The sequence below is a fragment of the Carya illinoinensis genome, chromosome 1, assembly GCF_018687715.1.
Source record: "Carya illinoinensis cultivar Pawnee chromosome 1, C.illinoinensisPawnee_v1, whole genome shotgun sequence".
Taxonomy (NCBI): domain Eukaryota; kingdom Viridiplantae; phylum Streptophyta; class Magnoliopsida; order Fagales; family Juglandaceae; genus Carya; species Carya illinoinensis.
Window position 1 is genome coordinate 16,217,798 of NC_056752.1, and position 19,095 is coordinate 16,236,892.

Below are 19,095 nucleotides of genomic sequence, written 5' to 3' on the forward strand. Positions count from 1 at the left end.
TTCGCGATCAAACTCTTCTTCTTCCTTTTTGACCTTTACTCCATCAACTATTTTTGTTGGAATATAAGGTCCATTTACAATGCATTTTCAGATTTCTCGATCTTGAGCCTGAAGTAATATTCTCATTTTAACTTTCCAGAATGAGTTATTGTCTCCACAAAAGAGTGGAGGCTGACTGCTAGATTGACCTTCACCAAATAAAGCTGTAATGTTAGTCATAAGATCTTAACTCAAAAGATAGTTAATCTTATAATAGAGCTCTTAGCTCTGATACCAATTTTTGCCCAAATGACTAACACAAGAGGGGGGCAAATTGAGTTGTATTAAAAAAAAATAACAATTATAGATCAAATATATAATAGAAAATACAAACAAAATACGAAATCGTAATAAATATAAAGAGTAAGGATATGAGAGAAGCAAACTCAGTATGTTAATGAGGTTCGGCCCCACTGCCTACATCCTTGCCTCAAGCTACCCCTTGAGGATCCCCAAATTCACTATTCAACCTCTTTCAAGTGGAGATAGAAACCTATTACACCTTTGAACAATACCGCTACAAAGGATCCGTGTAGAACACCCTCTACGCTTGCAATCACCTTACATGTGGTAATTCAATTATTCCCTGTGTATAACACTTTCTTCAAGCACAAGGGTTATACATACCCTTTTACTGATACAGGAGCTGATAGTGGGTAGGTTATCAGAAAAAACTCCTCAATGAGTGAAATAAGTACAATACAGCGTAAACTATATTTCTCTCAAAATGAACAAGGATTAAGGCTCAATGCTTAGAGAAGAGAGAATGAAAGTTTTGAATGAATGTTGTATGCTCTGGATGTTGTGAATGTGAAACTCTCAAATGATATATTTATAGGCATATGAGACTTCATATTCAAATTTAAAAAGATTCACATGTAAAAGACAATATCATTTATTTTTTCAAAAAATTCAAATAAAAGATTCTTCTTTTTCAATTGTCAAAGACAACATCATTCATTTTTCAAAAATTTCAAACCTAATCTTTTACTTTTGGCATATGACAAAAGGAGCACACTTTACTTTTCAAAAAAATTCAAATCTAGTTATTTATTTTTTGCATATGACAAAATAAACACACTTTACTTTTTAAATTTTTCAAACAAAATCATCTACCTTTTGCATAAGTCAAAAAAAGTATCAATCACTTTTAAAAATATTTAAATAAAACATGCACATGTGAAAGATGACAATCAATCATCTTTAATATTTTTAAAATTCAACCATTTAATTAAGGTATGCACATGTGAAAGATGACAATCAATCATCTTTCAAAATTTTTAAATTTAATTTTCAAAATATTCATGCATATGTGGAAAATGTATTTTAATGCTTTATGATAAAATATTAATTTTGAACCTTAATCTTAATTTCAAATTTTTAAGAGATTTACAGTATTATTCTATGACTTTAATGTGAACTTGTTCCCTTCTTGCTCATGCTTGTTTCCTTGATGTGCTTGACTCCATTATGTAGACAACTTGAGTTTGAGACTCCTTTATTCTTTGAATTCATTTGTTATCATCAAAATCCATGTGTAGATATATAATTACACAAAACTTGAAACCTTGGGTTCAACATAACTCATCGGCAAAAAATTTGGGAAAGTCTTCAACTATGGGTATCCCACAGATTTCTTCACTTCTTGGCTAGCAAAGCCGAAATCACTGGAAGGGTGGCCTTAACTGACGCTCATGCATAACTCATCCTCTCATCACTTGGGGGTTCAAATACGACTTCTGGCTTCCAACAGTGTATATTAGCATAGTGTTCAAATAGCCAATCCATCCCCAAGATTAGGTCAAACTCCATCTGACTGAATACTAGTGAGTTAGCCTTCATTGTCCTTCCTTCCAACTCTACAAGACCATCCTTAACTAAACAAGTACAAGCTAATGTATTCCCATTAGGAATTAACACTACAACCCATCAATAGGGGGGGTTGATTGAAATGACCTCGAAGGGGAATATGTTTTCCTGGTGTAATGGCCAATATGGTCTTGCTTGCTCTTGGGCAAGGTTGGATCGTGCTCTGACGAATGCCTCTTTTCTCTCGGCATTTTCTAATGCTATATGTTCTTATTTGCCTCGTTCTACTTCGGATCATGCCCCTATGATGATAGAGTTGAAGAAAGACCCTTGTTCGTATGGTCCTTCCCCTTTTCATTTTCAACAAATGTGGGTTGATCATCCTAATTTTCTGGATTGTGTTCGGCAAGCTTGGTCCGTTCGTGTTGATGGAACGACTATTCAGAAGTTGGTTATCAAGTTGAAACAGACTAAAGTGGCTTTGCAGGCTTGGAATAGACGGGTGTTTGGTTACACTTTGGAACGGATTTCTACCATTGAAAATCAAATTGAGGAGCTTGAACTTCAGTCTCAATTAAATTGGGATGCTAATCTTGATAATGAGTTACAGATGGCCAATGCTGATTTGGCAATGTGGCATCGTTGAGAAGAAATTCGTTTAAGAAAAATGGCAAAAATAAAATGGGTAATAGAGGGTGACCAGAATACCAGGTTCTTTCATGCTTGTCTTGCCTTAAAGAGAAGTAAGCGGATTCTTGGTATGCGGTCAAATGATGCAGTGTTTGAGTCTCCAGAGAGCATCCATCAAGGTGCAGTTGATTATTTCTCTTCTTTTTTACAAGGTGAGCCGACTTCTGAACACCCTAATTTTGATGGTCTTATTGATCCGGTTATTTCTGATGAGGATAATGTCTCTTTGCTTTGTGCTCCTTCATTGGAGGAAGTTTCTACTGCCTTGTTATCTATTCCAGTTAACAGTGCTTTGGGTCGTGATGGTTTTGGGTCTGATTTTTATAAAAGTTGCTGGGAGGTGGTTAAAAATGATTTGTGAAAAGCAGCGTTGGAATTCTTTGACTCAAAATCCATTCCAAAGTTTTTACTGCTTCTTTTTTGGTGCTAGTCCCCAAAGTGGACTCTCCAACAGGTTTTGATAAGTTCCGTCCCATCAGTCTTTGTTCGATTTTTTATAAACTTTGCTCCAAAATTATTGTCAACCGGTTAACTGGCCTTCTACCTCATTTGGTCTCAATGGAACAAGGAGCCTTTATTCCAGGTATAAGTATCTTTGAGAACATTAGTCTCACTCAAGAAATGGTCCAGTCTATTAATAAGAGGAACCATGGTGGCAATATTATGTTAAAAGTAGATATGGCAAAAGCTTATGATCGTGTGAATTGAAATTTCTTGATAAAGATCATGTTGCGGTTTGGTTTTTCTCCTCAGTTTTGTGACTTGATATATTTTTGCATATCTAGTTCCTAGTATTCAGTTATGATGAATGGGACAACTAAAGGTTTCTTTCCAGGAGGCCGTGGCATAAGACAAGGTAATCCATTATCTCCTTATATGTTTATTATTCAACAAGAGATCCTCACTCGGATGATTCATTGTAGCGTGGCTGAGCATAGATTTGGGCAATTTCAGCAGGGTAGAGGTACGTCTATTATTTATCATTTGATGTATGCTGATGATGTGGTTATTTTTTCTAATGGGAGCCAAAGATCGGTTCGGGAGCTTCTAAGTATTCTAGGACAATATGAAAGATGGTCGGGACAAGCCATCAATAAACATAAGTCTGCTATGTTTTGCTCCAATAAAATTTTCCATTCACGGAAGAGACGTCTTCTTCGCACCACTAGTTTTGTAGAGGGTCATTTTGCTCTCAAATATCTTGGAGTGCCCATTATATTGGGTCGTCTTAAGCAAGTACATTTTGAAGATATGCTGAATAAAATAAGGAAGAAACTAAGTGGCTGGAAAATGAGACTTCTTTCTTCTGGAGGAAACTGATTTTATTACGTCATGTTATTTCTAGCATGGCTCTTCATCTTTTTACTATTTTGCAGATTCCTCAAGTTGTCATAAATAAGATTCATCAAATGATGAGTTCGTTCTTTTGGGGCGAGTTGAATGGGAAGGATAAGAAGAAATGGGTAGCCTGGAAACATATGGGTATGCCTGTGGCAGAAGGCGGTATTGGGGTGAGGCTTCTTCATGAGGTTCAGACAGTCTTGCACATGAGGTTTGCCTGGAATCTTCTACGAGGTAATTCTCTATGGGCCAATTTCTTCAAAGCTAAATATGTTGGATCGAAACCTTGGTTATTAATAGATGATGCTAAAGGTTCAAGATTCTAGAGAATGACTGCTCGCTGTATTCCTTTGGTTTTGAATAGTTATAAATGGAGAGTTAAAGAAGGAGATATTTATTTTTGGTATGATAAATGGTGGGATAATGGTCCTTTAATAAATGAATTGCCTCTTGTGGGTCAACCTTTGATGAAAATCAAAGAATGCCGTTTGTCTGATGGATGGGATGTGAACTTGCTTGAAAATTTAGTGGGATTAGAGAATGTTGATGATATCCTTGTCTCCTTATCTGGTCCTAATTCGGGTAAGGATGTTCTTGTCTAGACCCAATCAGAGGAAGGGTTGTTTTCAGTTCAGTCTGCATGGCAGTGTATTAGAGTTAGAGGCACTTCTTTTGAATGGCATTCTTGGATTTGGCATAATAGTATTCCTTTGAAAATGTCTATCCTTTTCTGGAAGGCTTGGCATAGGGCTTTGAGTGTGGATGATAGGCTGCGTCGAGTTGGTATTCCTATTGTCTCCAAATGTGATTGTTGTTGTGTTGGTCACTATGAAGACATAAATCATCTTTGAGGGCGATTTTCCAAGAAAAATTTGGTTAACATTCTCTAATCTATTTGGGTTACCAATGGGTAGAAATTGGGAACAACATGTTTCCTCTTGGTTCCGGCGTGCTAAGTCATCTTCTCAGGTGGGAGTTATTGTGGGCCTCATGCCTGTCATTATTATCTGGAGACTTTAGAAGCGAAGATGTCTAGCATGAATGGAGGGTTCTTTAGAATCCTATGATACGGTTATCAAGTCAATATCTTTTTGGGTTCGATCGCTTGGTCTTAAGGGTGATAAGTATCATACTTTATCTCGTTTTGATGGCATGATCCTGGAGGCTTTACACATTAGAGCAATTCCTTTAAAAGAAAGGATTTGTAAAGTGGTGCAGTGGCATAAACCTCCATCAGGATGGTTTAAATTGAACACAGATGGAAGTAGTCTTGGGAACCCGGGCTCTTGTGGTACGGGTGGTGTCATTCGCAATGATACTGGACAGCTAGTGAAAGCCTTTGCCTCTCCTAGTGGTATGGGTTCTAATAATAAAGCAGAACTCCTTGCTCTTTTATATGGCCTGTGGGTGTGCATTTCTCTCCATCTTTCTAATGTAATTGTAGAGGTTGACTCAATGGTGATTATTTCGTGGTGGCATAGAGGTCGTTGTGGGGTTTGGTATTTGGAGGATTATTGGGATGAGATTGTTGTTTTAGCCCATTTCATTAATTGTAAATTCCAGCATGTCCTATGGGAAGGTAACAAAGTAGTGGACTGGTTGGCTAAAGCTGGCGCTGCTGGTGTTTCTTCATATTATTCTAATACTTCTTCCATGCCTCGGGTTCTCAGAGGCTTGATTCGGTTAGATTTATTAGGGATTCCTTCTATACGTTGTTGTTAAGGTTTGTAGTTTTTTTTTTTTTTTTTAGTGTTTCTTTCTTGTTTTGTTTGGAAGTATTTTTTTGTTACCACGGTTTTCCTCCACCATAAGTGAGGGTTTTATTAATAAATTTGGGCGGGCATCACTATTGGACAGATGATTGCTCACTCTTCTTAAAAACAAAAAAAAAAAAACCCCATCAAGGTAATAGCTCAGTTTGCAAACTACAAATCTATGCAAACGCTGCAAACACAAAGAGCTGCGACGCGCTCGAATCAAATAGCGCACAAATTGTGAACCTTAATAGCTTGACGTTTCCTAATAAAAATCTAACGCGATACTGTTAATAATACTATTTCTACCACTCATGCTATCAACAAAAGCACAAACACTATAAGGAAAATACCAATGATGGCGCCATCTTCCTCAAGCTCTGATGAGTCAGCATCAATATCACCTGGAGTTTCAGCATACACGCATGCTGGAATGTGGGGCCTTGGCTTGTTATCACCAACTCCACTACCTTGTGCAATGTTGGGACAATCTTTGATCAAATGTCCAGGCTTTCCACATTGGAAATAGACTCCATATTCGTATTGACATTCTCTGGGATGACACTTTCCACACTTTGGTCACGATGGGTGGAAAGAAAGCATCTGCCCTCCTGTCACTATTCCCTTACCTTTAGTCGGGTTGGGAAAATATCTTTTTTCTCGGCACTACCTCTTGCAGCAACTGGCATGGTCCTCTTGTGCTTGGAATTAATTTGGATCGCCAGATCTCTTTGCTCAACTTCCGTTATCGTGGCCACATTTACCAACTCTTGGTTAGTCTCTATTCTATGGCAAACTATTTGATTACGGATCCTAGGTTGAATCCCTGCTTGAAAATTCTATGTCTGCATCCTCTGAGTAGAGATCAAGTGTGGTGCGAACCTTTCCAAAGCCATAAACTTAGCCTCATCCTTTGAGTAGAGATCAGGTGTCGAACTACCCTAAGTTAAAGATGCAAACTCCAGCGTCTTCAACTGTTTGACAGAATCCAAGAAGAATCTGCTGTCAAACTCTTCAGTAGACCTCTCCCATATCAGTTTTCGCGCACTCTAAATACCCTTTTATTAGATTAGAATGCTAAAATGTAAATAGAATTAATAGAAATTAATATGTATTATTGAATTGAATTTCTATTTACGTTGAAATACTCCTAAACAGTTTTTTTTTTTTTTTTTATGTTTAATTTCAGAGTTTATAAAAGAGCAAGTCAAAGTCCAGTCAAATTCAAAAGAAGATTTTCATGGGGTTTGAGAGCAATTTAGATCAAGAAAAAGAAAAAGAAAAAAATCACAAAAGGAAACTGCAAGAAGTCCAAATCCGAAATTAGCTAGGAGATAGCCTGGACATACTTTAGTATTTTGACTATAACTTTCTACTCACATATAAGCTTGATGTGATTCTTGATGAATTAGAAAGCTATCGTAAGGGGCTATAAATTTATCTTTAATAAGAATTTCCAAATTCAAACTCCTGAAGCGCTTAAGTGGTGCCAAGATTAGTTCTAAAATTTAGGCGATTTTTTTTATACAGGAATTATGAAGATATTAGGGTTTCTTTCCTACCCTATATAAGCATATCATTAGCACGAAATAGAGAAGGGGTAAGAGCCACAAGAGGCAGATTTGAAGAGATGAGTGATTAGAAAATCACTTCCATGACTGCCGTTCGCTTAATTTTACTCTGGAGATTTTTGTTGTCCATTTTATTTATGGATAACTAAATTCTCAAGTAAGACTAGGATGAACTTACACATTAGATTATATTTTTAATTTATTTTTAATTCATATATTTGATTTTCAATTACTAAAAATCTTTTGTTTTATCATTCTCAATTCATTGTTGATGTTTTCTTTTCTGAATAATTATAGAATTTATTCTGTTTATAAATTCAGTCATACTTTTTTTTTATTCAATGAATTAGTTATTTAATTATGTTTGGATCAATTATTTATCTATATTGATTTAGTTTTTTGCTGCAATATCGCTTTTTGAATATATTATCGTCGTTGGATTTTCTCAACGAAAATAATAATTTACGTATTTTAAAAGTGGTGAATGATTTTTCAAAGGGTTACATTTGCTTTAATTTTGGTTCATAAAATCTATACCTTCCGATTGTGAATTTTGAGAATTGAGTTCCCAATGGAGTTATTCAATAAATTAAGAATAACTAGAATAACAGATTTGTACAAGGGATTCCCGACACTCTACTATTCGTCAAATTTGAGTACTTCTTCCGTTAGTAACTTTGTTTCACTTTAATTTGCATTTAAAATTAATTTTTGTTCTATATTAATCATTTAATATTTTTTTTAGTTTCTTTGTTCCTTCTGCTATTCTTTTAATTTGTCTCCCTGTGGAATCGACACTCTAAAACTGTGCTACAACTATCACGTTATTCTTTGAGCGTAATCATCAGTGCAACAAGACTTCCTAGTTCCCTAACTAGAAGCTGCCTTCGTGATCCCACCATATTTTTGCTTCTCCTTACAACAGATACCCAATATACAGTACCTTCTGGTCTTTAGTGCATCCAAAAATTTGGTATGTCTTTTCAAGATCAATAATACACTTCTTGGCTTTTAGTGGTCCTTCATTACCAAAAAAATTTAGGTAACAGTGGATCAAGAACTTCTCATACGGATAACCCCTAACTTCCGATTTGGGTACATGCACTTGTTGTCGTTATTGATTTCTAAGCATATCAGTCAATAGACGTATAGTTTCATCTAATCCTCCATGTATCGAGGGATTCTAATTCTCTTGATTGATATCTACATTAGGGTTTTGAGATATCCTACCACGAGTCATGTGTCACTTTCTAAAACACACAAGTATAGGTACCACAACCATGTACTATCTCTTATACTTCAAGAAATTCAAGCCCAATGTAGATTAAATTTTTAAACCTAATATTTGATGCATTTCCTAAGGACATGTGGGTTTATAACCTAGAGACGTATTGCTCATATATCACATTGTAACGTCCCAAGATTCCGCTTGAGATCAGACGCACATTTGAAGTGTTGGGATATGCAACATAAGGTTATCTACACTCGTTTGTTCATGACAGATTAAAATACAATGTTCCTAACATATATATGGTATTATGCAATATTTTTAGTAGATAATTTTTTTTAGCAATACTATGCACCAAACTAAAGATATCACAAATACTTCAAACATGATCCATACATACTAAAAAAATATCTATAACTATAGTACAGGTCTCAGAAGACTGTAATCTCTAAAGCATGGGAGAACGAGCTCCATAATTACATTACCAAAATACAATTACTGGGCTAATTCGCTGAGTAACTCGTGTAACTCGACCAATGATGCCTAATTTTGTCAAAAAATCTAAGGAAGCCATAAGCTCTGCGTCACATCAGCGCCTCCTAATCAACCTCCTCTAATCTGCTAGGCTCCACTCATTCTCTTGGTCCTGACACATCTTAACAAGTTAACAGAGAATTTTCACATAAGTTAATGATGCATGCATGGCAGTAAAGACATGAATGCTACTGCTATGCATACATAATCAAAGTCACAAGTAAGCATAAAATAACTAAATGTGTAACATGACATAAATTGACATGACTTGAACTGAAATATGATCTGTACTTGAAACTTAACATGACATGAACTTGATCTGAATAACATGAACTTGAATTGAAACATGGACAAAATGCAAACTTGAAACATGACTAAACATGAACTTGAAACATGACTAAACGTGAAATTGAACATATAGCATGAACGTAAACATGAAATACATGAACTTAAAACCTTGTTCAATAAACATCATAAATAAAAGTGACCATATGAGTGCTACACGGATCTCTTTGAGCTTGTGTCCCTGTATATTACCGTATCACAATACAAGTATCTGCACCAGTTGTGAATGCGTTAATATACATGCAAGTTCATAAGTATTTGCACTTGCTGTGAACACATGTATTGTACGTGCCAATTCACATGTATCTACACCTGATGTGAATACACGTACTGTATGTATTCTGTGTCAAGTATTTGCACCCACACAAGTACGTATAACATGAAATTGAAATGTGGGCGACACAATCGACGTTAGTGTCTACTGCACTTTGGTGACCAGTTAATTAGGTCTCATTCACACATAGTTGATCTCTACCCTGTCAACTGAAGAAAGTTTACACTATTTTAAACACTCCAACGTGAACAAAGGAGTTCTATTAGGATATTACCTCATCCTAATACTTAGAGTCATGATAGATATAAACAGACTTGACATGACTTGAAAGGCTATTCTTGAGATACACAAACTATACTAGAGAAAAAATATAACATGAAATGAAAGGACAAAAGCTTTAACATAACACGGCATGACATGAACGTGAGAAGAAAGACATGACGTACTATGAGATAGAAAATATTTCATAAATGACATAACATGTAACAGACGACATTTCATAATATGGCATATTATTTAATACAAAATATTACATGACATGACATATATTTAACAGATAGTATTACATGACAGTCTAGATTGTATAATAGATAAGTATTTCATGACAGAGTATTATGTGTAACAGATAATCATAAAGTGATATGGCATAATATGACATATATGATAACATACATACATAAACTATATTTCCCTTATCCATCACACATACATAGTAATTTGATAGTATGTTAAGAGTTAACTTACAGTGATCGTCAGATTTTACGAGGCAAAGTACAAAATGTGAGAAATTGTAAGTAGGAGTTCTAAATGTTAGAAACTTTATTGCTAGCAGTTATAAATATAAAAAATGCTAACTTAAAAAAAAATTAACTCCAAAAATACCAAAATTTACATTCATGATATAAAATTTGTCCTAAACTCAAATATCAATTTAGAAAAAATTAAAACCAAACACAACTACAAAAAACATCATAGGGCCAAAACTTCAAAGGCCATATCTATTGATTTTTGTTATAATTTCTTCCAACTTCAAAACTTATGTTCAAACGAAAATATTGCAATAAAGATCCTCCTATCTTAAGCTTAAAAAATTGCTTAAAACATCCAACAAAAATATACTTTTCAAAAGACAAAACTTTTTAATAAAAAGATCCAAACTTTTTAACTAAATTACAAACCTTTGAATCTCATGGTTTGACTTATTTCAAAACATCTCTAAGAACTCCAAAACTCCAAAAAGTTCCTTTAACATATTCATAAGAACTAACATGCTTTGAATCAATACATAAAAGTCATCAAAAATCACAAAATCTAACTTGAAGTACTCGGCTCCAACACTTAATCAAAAACATATTTTTTTTCTCAACCTTACTTTGATTAAACACTTGATTTGAGACATACCATGATGAGATATTCAAACCAAAATATTATATGGTTTAAAAATGTATCCTAAATTATATCCAAATATTAAACTTAAAATCACATAGCTAAAAATAAACCAAAACATGGATCTAGCTAAAATCATCAAACTTTTGACCCAATCGAGTATTCTCTTACATAAAAATTCATATCTTTGAAACTAATACAAAAAATTTTCAAAATAACATCCTAACAAGTAGATAAATTGGGTAGTATTATCAAATAAATTTATCAAAGCCATTGGAGTAAGCATAGACCAAAAAAGATCCAAACTAACAGAATTTTTTTTTTTTTTCCTTCCAGCTCTAAGTTTCTAGATGTAGGAAAATATTTTATCAAAAACTTTAATCATAAAACTAATTTCCAAAAAATTCATATAAACATGTTGATAATACTCCATGAAACTTTTGGACCAAGATCTGTCTATTAGTTTGGTCAAAAACTCCAAAATATAATACACTATCCAGACTATCATCTAGATTGACCTTTCAATGGTTGAAACAAGTTGAAACAACTTTTGACTAATCCAATGACCATGGAAATTAGACTCAAATACGAACAACTTTCATGAAGGAATAATGATTATATAATACTTCCAAGAGTTTAAAAAATGGCTCACAAAATTGCCCGTGAGCTTCTAAGTATTCTCTCCAAGAATAGAAATAAAAATGGGTGAAGTGAGTGAAATGATGACTTGCACACCTAATGCATTTCTAAAAAGTGAAGTATGAGCTTGAGTGACACCTTGATGGGTAGTGATTAGGTTACAAAAAGGTACAATTAGTGAGTGGGAATGGGTTGCTGTTGTTGCCGTATAGAAAGGAGCTGGTGAGGTGGATTTTCCTCTCACATCAAGAGACTATTTGGTGAAATGGTTGCCATGGGTGGGGGGAGACTTTTTCAATAAGTTTTGTCAAAGTGGCCAAAATTCGTGGATTCTAAACAAGTGGGCTTCATTTGAGGTTTAAAGAGGGTTTGAGATGTTATCAAGCCGAAATCTAATTTTTCTTGACTTAATCAAACTTTCAATGTTTAAATGGTTGAATAACATTAATTTGAGGAATTAATATCATGTGAAAATGATTTAATCAAGTGATTAAATCCAATGCTAGAAAACAGATCAAATAGGGTATGGTGGCCAACTTTAGGGTTTGGGGAAACCGTTTAGGGTTTTGGTTTCTACCAAGTTTTTGAGATTCTAATTGGATTCTAACCATTTAGGGTTTCACTAGGGTTGAAACTTTTTTTGATTTGGCACAATTTGGATGATTGGATGGAATAGAGTTTTGCTTAGGTGGCATGATCTCATACCTTGATTTCTTTCACAAATTTCAACTCATCGTTCATCTTGGTGCCAAGTGTCCAATACTATTCACTAAGTATAACTAAGATTTTTCCAAGTGTTCAAATAAAATTTTTCTAACCTAATTTGGACATTCCACACTGTGATTTTGAAAACACTGCATTTGGAGCTACTATTGAGGTTACTATTCACTTAGAGAAAAGTTAAAATAAACTTTGCACTGTAAAATCTTAAACATATACACTAAACTAATTGCGCAATTTATTTATCGAAATTTAACCTCGAAGTGCCTTGAAATAAATAAAACATGTTTTTGAACAAAGTGTTGAGGTTTAGTACACTAGTCATGAGTTTCTTGTTGTTGTGATGTTTGTTGTATGGTGTCTTGGCCCTTGGAGGCCTGTTGCCTAAAACGCTTTGAAGTTGGTTGTTTGATTCTTGTTTAGCTCAATAATGGATTTCGCTGTATGAATGTGTTATAAAGCTAGGAAAGGCATATTGGGGGCCTGTAGAGTACGTTGCCAGTGAGTTGTACTTTTTTCATTACCCATCCTTCTTTGTGTATGCGTTGTGGAATTTTAATTTATGTTAAAGTCGTATGCTTCTCCGGCTCTTTCTGCCCAACCTTAGTCAACGGGAGCAGTAGTCTAGAGAGCAGGCTATTCTTCTTCCCGGTAGGTAAAATCGTTCTTTCTACTAATCTAACCCTCCGCTCGGAGTTGTTCTGGTTGGCGTTGATTTATCTGTTCTTCACAGCATCAATAGCCTCTGGTTTTAGGAGAATTATGATTTGATTTGTGGGTCGTTCGTGTAGTTTTTCTCATCATAAATACCGTATGCCCTGCAAATTTTAGCTGGCTTCGGTATTTATTGTGGGGATGAAACATAGTAACTCTATTTTTTTTTTTTATTGTCCCTTGCGCTCAGACTTCTGGATAAGGCAGTGTGATTAGATGAATGAAAACCATCTCTAACCAAATGTGAAGATATTAATAGGATGTCTGATTATAACAAGATATGTTTATTCTCGATGGACAGATAGTAGAGTGGAAAATGTATACTCTCCAGTTTACAGGGATTTGTTTTGGGCTTTCGCTATGAAATCCGTGAGATTATGCATAAGATTTGTTAGTTTCATATAGTTGGGTCAACGTTGCCTCCTACCATTACTTATTGTACTCAACAAAACAACTTTTGGTGAGAATAAAGAATAAATAAGACAGCTTCATTAGAAAAACCAATAGAAAGATCTTGTGTGAGCTTTTGGAATGCTTACTGCTGTGTAGTGGGGTTTTACTAGCAGAGACAATGTTGGGAAATTCGATTGCTCTCAAGGAGATGCAACGTTTTCCTTGGCAAGTGGAGCTATTTCCTCCCCTCCGACTCCTGGTTCACTTCCAGCCACCCCCAAACTCAGCAGCATCTCCTCCCACTTCTTTGCAGGTCCCTGCGCCAATCAATGCCAACGAAATTTACAAGATTAAGAAACTGTGTATATAAATCATGCTTGCAACTTGAATCAACAGTGAAGAAAGAAAGAAATTCTTGAGCCACCTTCCAAGAGAGTTCTTGAGCCATGCAATTCTTTATCATCTCTGCGAAAGCTGTAGTTCCATAGATTGCGAGGGCTCTTTTCACAGTTGTAGCCACTGCAGTCACATCAGCAGGATCCACTACCTCACACTAGAAGATCATGCCATCACAGATTAGAATTCTTGTTCAAGTCACTAGAATGTTGTTTTTCATTCTAAATTGTCATATTCAGTCACACTTGATATATGACGCATTTTAAGTGGCTGCCATTTAAGTGATTGACATATAAAATTACTTAAAATGTGACACATCGGTAAGTGTGACTGTGAATAATACGATTTAGAATGAAGTGGCACCCAACTGAACAGAAAATGTTAGAAGTTGCGGTTTAGAAGCCTGCTAATGGATTATATAACTAGTTCTTACTTCCACATTGAAGCTTCCCATCTGAAATCCTGTGAAACCTTCTTTAACAGTATCAACCAATCCACCAGTTGATGCGACAATAGATAACTGCAGAAGAAGAACGTGATTGCATAGCAGGGTGGAGGAATAAAATAAGAAATGCTAGACTGTGATGCAGAAACATATAGCAGCACTATGGTTGCAAACTGAAAGGAGGAGAAACTTTGGGTTGGCATGATACGGTTCCGTAACGCATGGCGTGCAATTGAATGAGACCACATGGCTCAAATCTGCTAGGAATCATCATAAAATCAGCACCGGCTATTATCATATGGGCCAGGGGAACATTGAATTTCGCCACTCCTCGGGCCTTTTCTGGGTATAGTATCTCCAGCTGTTCAAGCTGCTTCTCCATCGGTTTTTTGCCTGTTCCCTAAAAGGAATAAGAAAGGAAGCAGCTAGCAGTAAATTTGAGATTTTGACAGTATGGTCTACTTAGTACGGAAGAGATTCTCTTCACCTGGGGGATCTTGATCTATTTATACTTACAAGGACTATAATTTGAACATTCTCTTTGATGAACTGAGGAATTGCTGCCACAAGAATATCTGAACCTTTCTGCTCTTCAAGTCTTCCAATGAAGCCTATGACAGGGATGTTTCTATCCACTGGCAATCCAACTTCTGCTTGGAGGGCTTCCTTCAACAGTGGCTTTGCATTCAACACCTGTGAATGCCAAATTCCATTAAGTATTGGCAAATGAAGCAGGCAATGATGGATAAGAACATAGTAATTATTTAGTAAGAAGGTTCTTACAGTTGAAGCATCATATTTGACTCCAATATATTTGTCAGTTGATGGATTCCATTCCTGGACATCCATGCCATTCACAATTCCTGTTATGCCAGTTTTGCGAAGGATTTTATCCAATTCCACTCCTTTTTCTACACCAGAAACAAGTTCTTTGGCATAGTATGGGCTAACAGTTAAAACCCTGTCTGATTCTAAAATTCCAGCTTTCATCCAGTTAATTTTCCTTCCCTTTGTGGGTTTTTCGTATCTGCAAAAACCATTATCTGTCATATGGAAATTCATCATACAATTTTACGTTAGATGGAGCAGACCAAAATCATACCCATCAAAAAAATCAAATGAGCTTTTCAATTCATCTGGGAGATTGAGAAGTGAGAAATCATTGTAGGCAAATCTCCCTTGGTAGGCAATGTTGTGAATGCAAAAGACAACCTGGAAATGTCATAAAGCACAACTCCACATTTTGAGTAAATGGTGGGTTAACCAGAATTCTTACACAGACAATTTGAGAAGGACAAGGTATTTACTCTGGCACTCTTATATATGCCTTTGGGTTTGTATATAGTTTTCAGGTAGCAAGGGAGCAGGGCAGTGTGCCAGTCATTGGCAATAAACACAACATCTTCACCTGCATGAACGAGTGTCGGATGATAAAATCTCCCAAAATTTAAATAATGGCAGGAGTTCAGATACAAAGAATCACAAATTGACTGCCTGTACCATATGGTCCGGAGAAATATTTGCTGCTGTTAAGACTAAGAGCCCTCGGTGCTTCTAGAGCTGCCTAAAAGCCAAAAAGGTCATAAATTTGGGAACAATAACCAGAGAGTATACAGTTATTACGTTTGGATACAAATAAACATGACAAATCTAATAAAGGATAAGTAACCCATTTATTAAAGATTTTTTAAACTAAGAGAGGTACTCATTGCTTCATACATTAGAATTATAGGACATATCATTGTCCACAGTTCTATAAATACAATAATCTATTGGTGCAACCTCTGCTGCAGACAACCTCATTGTCCTCAGAACGACCAAATATTCTCAGAAAACAAGTAAGATATGACTATATTATCTTAAATATTCAATGTTGAGATTACAATATTTCTTCATTTTACCTTTTTACAACTCCAAAGAAGTTTTACTCTTAACTACTCTGGTTAATTGACATTCCCTGGGCATGATTAAACATTATGGTGGAAACTGATTGCACTACCAACCATGCTGTATCCAGCCATCATTTTCTGTGAAGCACTGCAAAGATCAGAATAGCATATGCAACTAGAAGGATGGGGAGATTATGAACCTGGCATAATAAGCTGAATCGAAGTTGGTTGTCCAGGTAATCCTCTCCAGCCATAGGCCCATAAATTTTGGATCGGGTTTTTCCCCATACCTTAAATTCCAGTCATCCGCCTATGTTAGGTTGACTCTCTACAAATCTGACACATCAAAAAATCTGATCTGCAAACCTTTTCAAGAAACGCTGGGTGATCCACGAAAATGCGATCAACTCCTCTTTTGTAGGAATGAAAGAAACGAACCGTTTCTTTCCCATCTCCTACTTGAAGCTACATTTCAAATGGTATTTAATCTTTTAGACATAGAAATTGCTCTTATTAGAGTGAATATCTTTGAATTAAGAAATGAAATCTAAAGTCTGCATGTAGACTGGAATATAAGAATAAATACCTCTACTGTCACCTCTGTGTCCCATGCATCTTTGTACTGGTCATAACGTGGAGACACAGTCATGACACGATGTCCATTGGCCTGGAAAAGGATTGTGTCTAATGAGTTACAACCTCATGGATGCATGACACTTAACAAATCATGCAATCCATTGATCCTACAAAGAAAGAATGAGCTAAAAAGAGAATGCCCAAAAAACTGACCGCCATTGCTGGTGGCAGACCTCCAAGAACATCTCCAAGTCCACCAGTTTTGCTCCAGGGACCTACTTCTGTTCCTACAAAGATCAAATTCATCCCACTACTACAAACGATTTCTGAAGTCCTCTCATTCCCAGTCTTGAATGTTTTACTCCTTGCTTGCCCGGTGGTTACTTTTGCCATGGTTCTGATTCGCAGCTCATCCACTCTGTTCAATGATCTTAACCCATTGTGAGTCACAGTATGCTTCATCAATCGAAATTTCATCAGTGGTGCTTTCAACTCTGATCCAGAAGTGACTCCACAGTTGACAAGTGAACTCGCTGATGCCATGTTTGAAGCAGCCACAGTTGCCATTGTTGATATTTTGTTCTGTTAACGAATGATATCAGAAAATGACAACAGTAATATATAACTAATTGATGCTCATAGATTTTAGACTCACTAGATGCATGTTATAACTACGAAAGAAGCTTGGAAAATTCACTTGCTGAAAAGCTGAAGCGTTTCTTCACCACACCTTGTCCATTAATACTCATAGATTAAGGGCAGGGATTATACTCAGCTCTCTGTGCATTGATGCTTCATCGAAATTATATTACGGAAGAAGCTTTTTTCGATCCATAACCGGGTATGATGATTGAAATCATTGAACCAACTTCAGCAAGTTACTTGTCCTAGACTGTAATCGGCTACTTTAATTTAGTTTGAAGGCTCAAAATCTCTCAATATTGTAAGATTTTAGTGAACACCAACAGTTTGCCATTGAAGAAGAATCACAGAAAGTTGGCCTGTCAGTTAAGATTCTGTTTTATGGCTTCTTAATTGTTGAAAATGTCAAAACTCAGGCGTTCGATTCTTTTCTAAACTTGGGTAACTGGTAATCAATTGGAAAACCAAGAAAATATTACAATATGAAATGGGAAGAAACAAAATGCTGAAGAACCTTGTTAGAGCAGGAAAAGACAGGAAGCCACATACCAACCAATCAACAAAGCAAACAGAGAAATTTCTACTTACGGTGACTTATTGGAGTTCAGCAGCTTCAATGAACGGGTACTGAGAATGAATCACGAAGATAACCAAGAGAGCTGCCATTTGTAGCCGTTGAAGCCAGTATTATTCATTCCACCTGGCCACAGCACAATGGCTGAGCCGTCTTGCGTCTCAGCCCCACCACAGTATCTGTTCACGGCTTAAAAGTCACAATAAGTGAGAGCCACGAAACCAGCTGTTGAAGAATACATAGAAATGCTCCAAGCATTAGATATTCTTTAGACTAGAGTCCCACAGAACTCATTTGCTTTTGTCCTGGTACTGAAAATGAATTTGCTACTGAAGATATTAATGCAAGTTTTACCGTATGGAATGAAAGAAGTATATGGTATTCGGAAGCCTTTTTTTTCATCATCTGTCTCATGAGTCATAATTCCATTCAGATTTTTAAAGATTTTTTCATTAGGTCTCTTGCATTGTGTCGTCGGATTTCCTGGCCTTGATCAGATTCACAGATATCTGAATTAAAAATAGCACGTGGATTTCTTGTGGTTGTCATGGCCGGAGAAATTGTAAAAATTCTTGTGGTTATCTTCATTTATCATATCTGTGATGGAACCCACCACCCACAGCACTGTCCTAGGATTTGATTCTCCCGTGGTTTTTTTTTTTATTTTTTTATTTTTATTTTATTTTATTTATTTATTTTAAAATAGGCTTCAATTCAATTCATGAATGAAAGAAATTACAGTTGTGACCAATAAATTCAGATATAAATCCTGATTACAAGTCAACTACTCATCCGTTATACGCTCCTCCGCACACAACTTTCATTGTGTCGGACATTGTCTAAAAACTTGAAAAGAACTATCTAATGACACAGCCCTTCTGAGATGCGAGACTCTATAAAAACAGAAATATCCATCTCGACTTGTCTACGAGAAAAAACAACTCATATCACCCTCACCCTCCAAAAGAGGAGGGGGATTTTTCACCCTCATCCTCTAAAAAATGATAGAGACTAAACTACCCTTATCCTTCAAGAGGAAAAGGAATTTCCTATTTCAAATTTTTTATTTTAACCCTAACAAACAAAGCAAAATGTAAAAACAACTTGATACACTCTAACAGGAAAAACTATGCTGT

General features: G+C 35.8%; 2 protein-coding genes across 4 annotated transcripts; one reads left to right on the forward strand and one right to left on the reverse strand.

Annotated features, from left to right (window-relative positions):
* The first annotated feature begins 3,342 nt into the window (after window positions 1–3,342).
* LOC122311447 lies at window positions 3,343–4,481 on the forward strand. Its single transcript, XM_043126035.1, has 3 exons — window positions 3,343–3,774; window positions 3,915–4,090; window positions 4,244–4,481. Exons 1-3 carry the CDS (start codon window positions 3,343–3,345, stop codon window positions 4,479–4,481), a joined length of 846 nt encoding a protein of 281 aa, XP_042981969.1.
* Window positions 4,482–8,785: 4,304 nt separating this feature from the next.
* Window positions 8,786–18,317, reverse strand: LOC122311931 (granule-bound starch synthase 1, chloroplastic/amyloplastic-like). 3 transcript variants are annotated; one of them, XR_006242912.1, is made up of 15 exons: window positions 17,974–18,317; window positions 16,957–17,325; window positions 16,754–16,834; window positions 16,534–16,632; window positions 16,368–16,457; window positions 15,779–15,842; window positions 15,586–15,686; window positions 15,381–15,490; window positions 15,062–15,305; window positions 14,795–14,971; window positions 14,487–14,678; window positions 14,267–14,353; window positions 13,862–13,990; window positions 13,584–13,754; window positions 8,786–9,087 (listed from the first exon to the last, which is right to left on the reverse strand). XR_006242912.1 is itself a non-coding variant. In XM_043126719.1 (14 exons), the coding sequence occupies exons 2-14, from the start codon at window positions 17,308–17,310 to the stop codon at window positions 13,638–13,640; spliced, it is 1,845 nt and encodes a 614-aa protein (XP_042982653.1). In that variant the 5' UTR covers window positions 17,311–17,325; window positions 17,974–18,316; the 3' UTR covers window positions 13,420–13,637. The 3 variants fall into 3 exon arrangements, 1 of the variants encoding a protein (XP_042982653.1); XR_006242911.1 differs by having other exon boundaries at window positions 8,786–9,078; window positions 17,974–18,316; XM_043126719.1 differs by lacking the exon at window positions 8,786–9,087 and having other exon boundaries at window positions 13,420–13,754; window positions 17,974–18,316.
* Window positions 18,318–19,095: the final 778 nt, after the last annotated feature.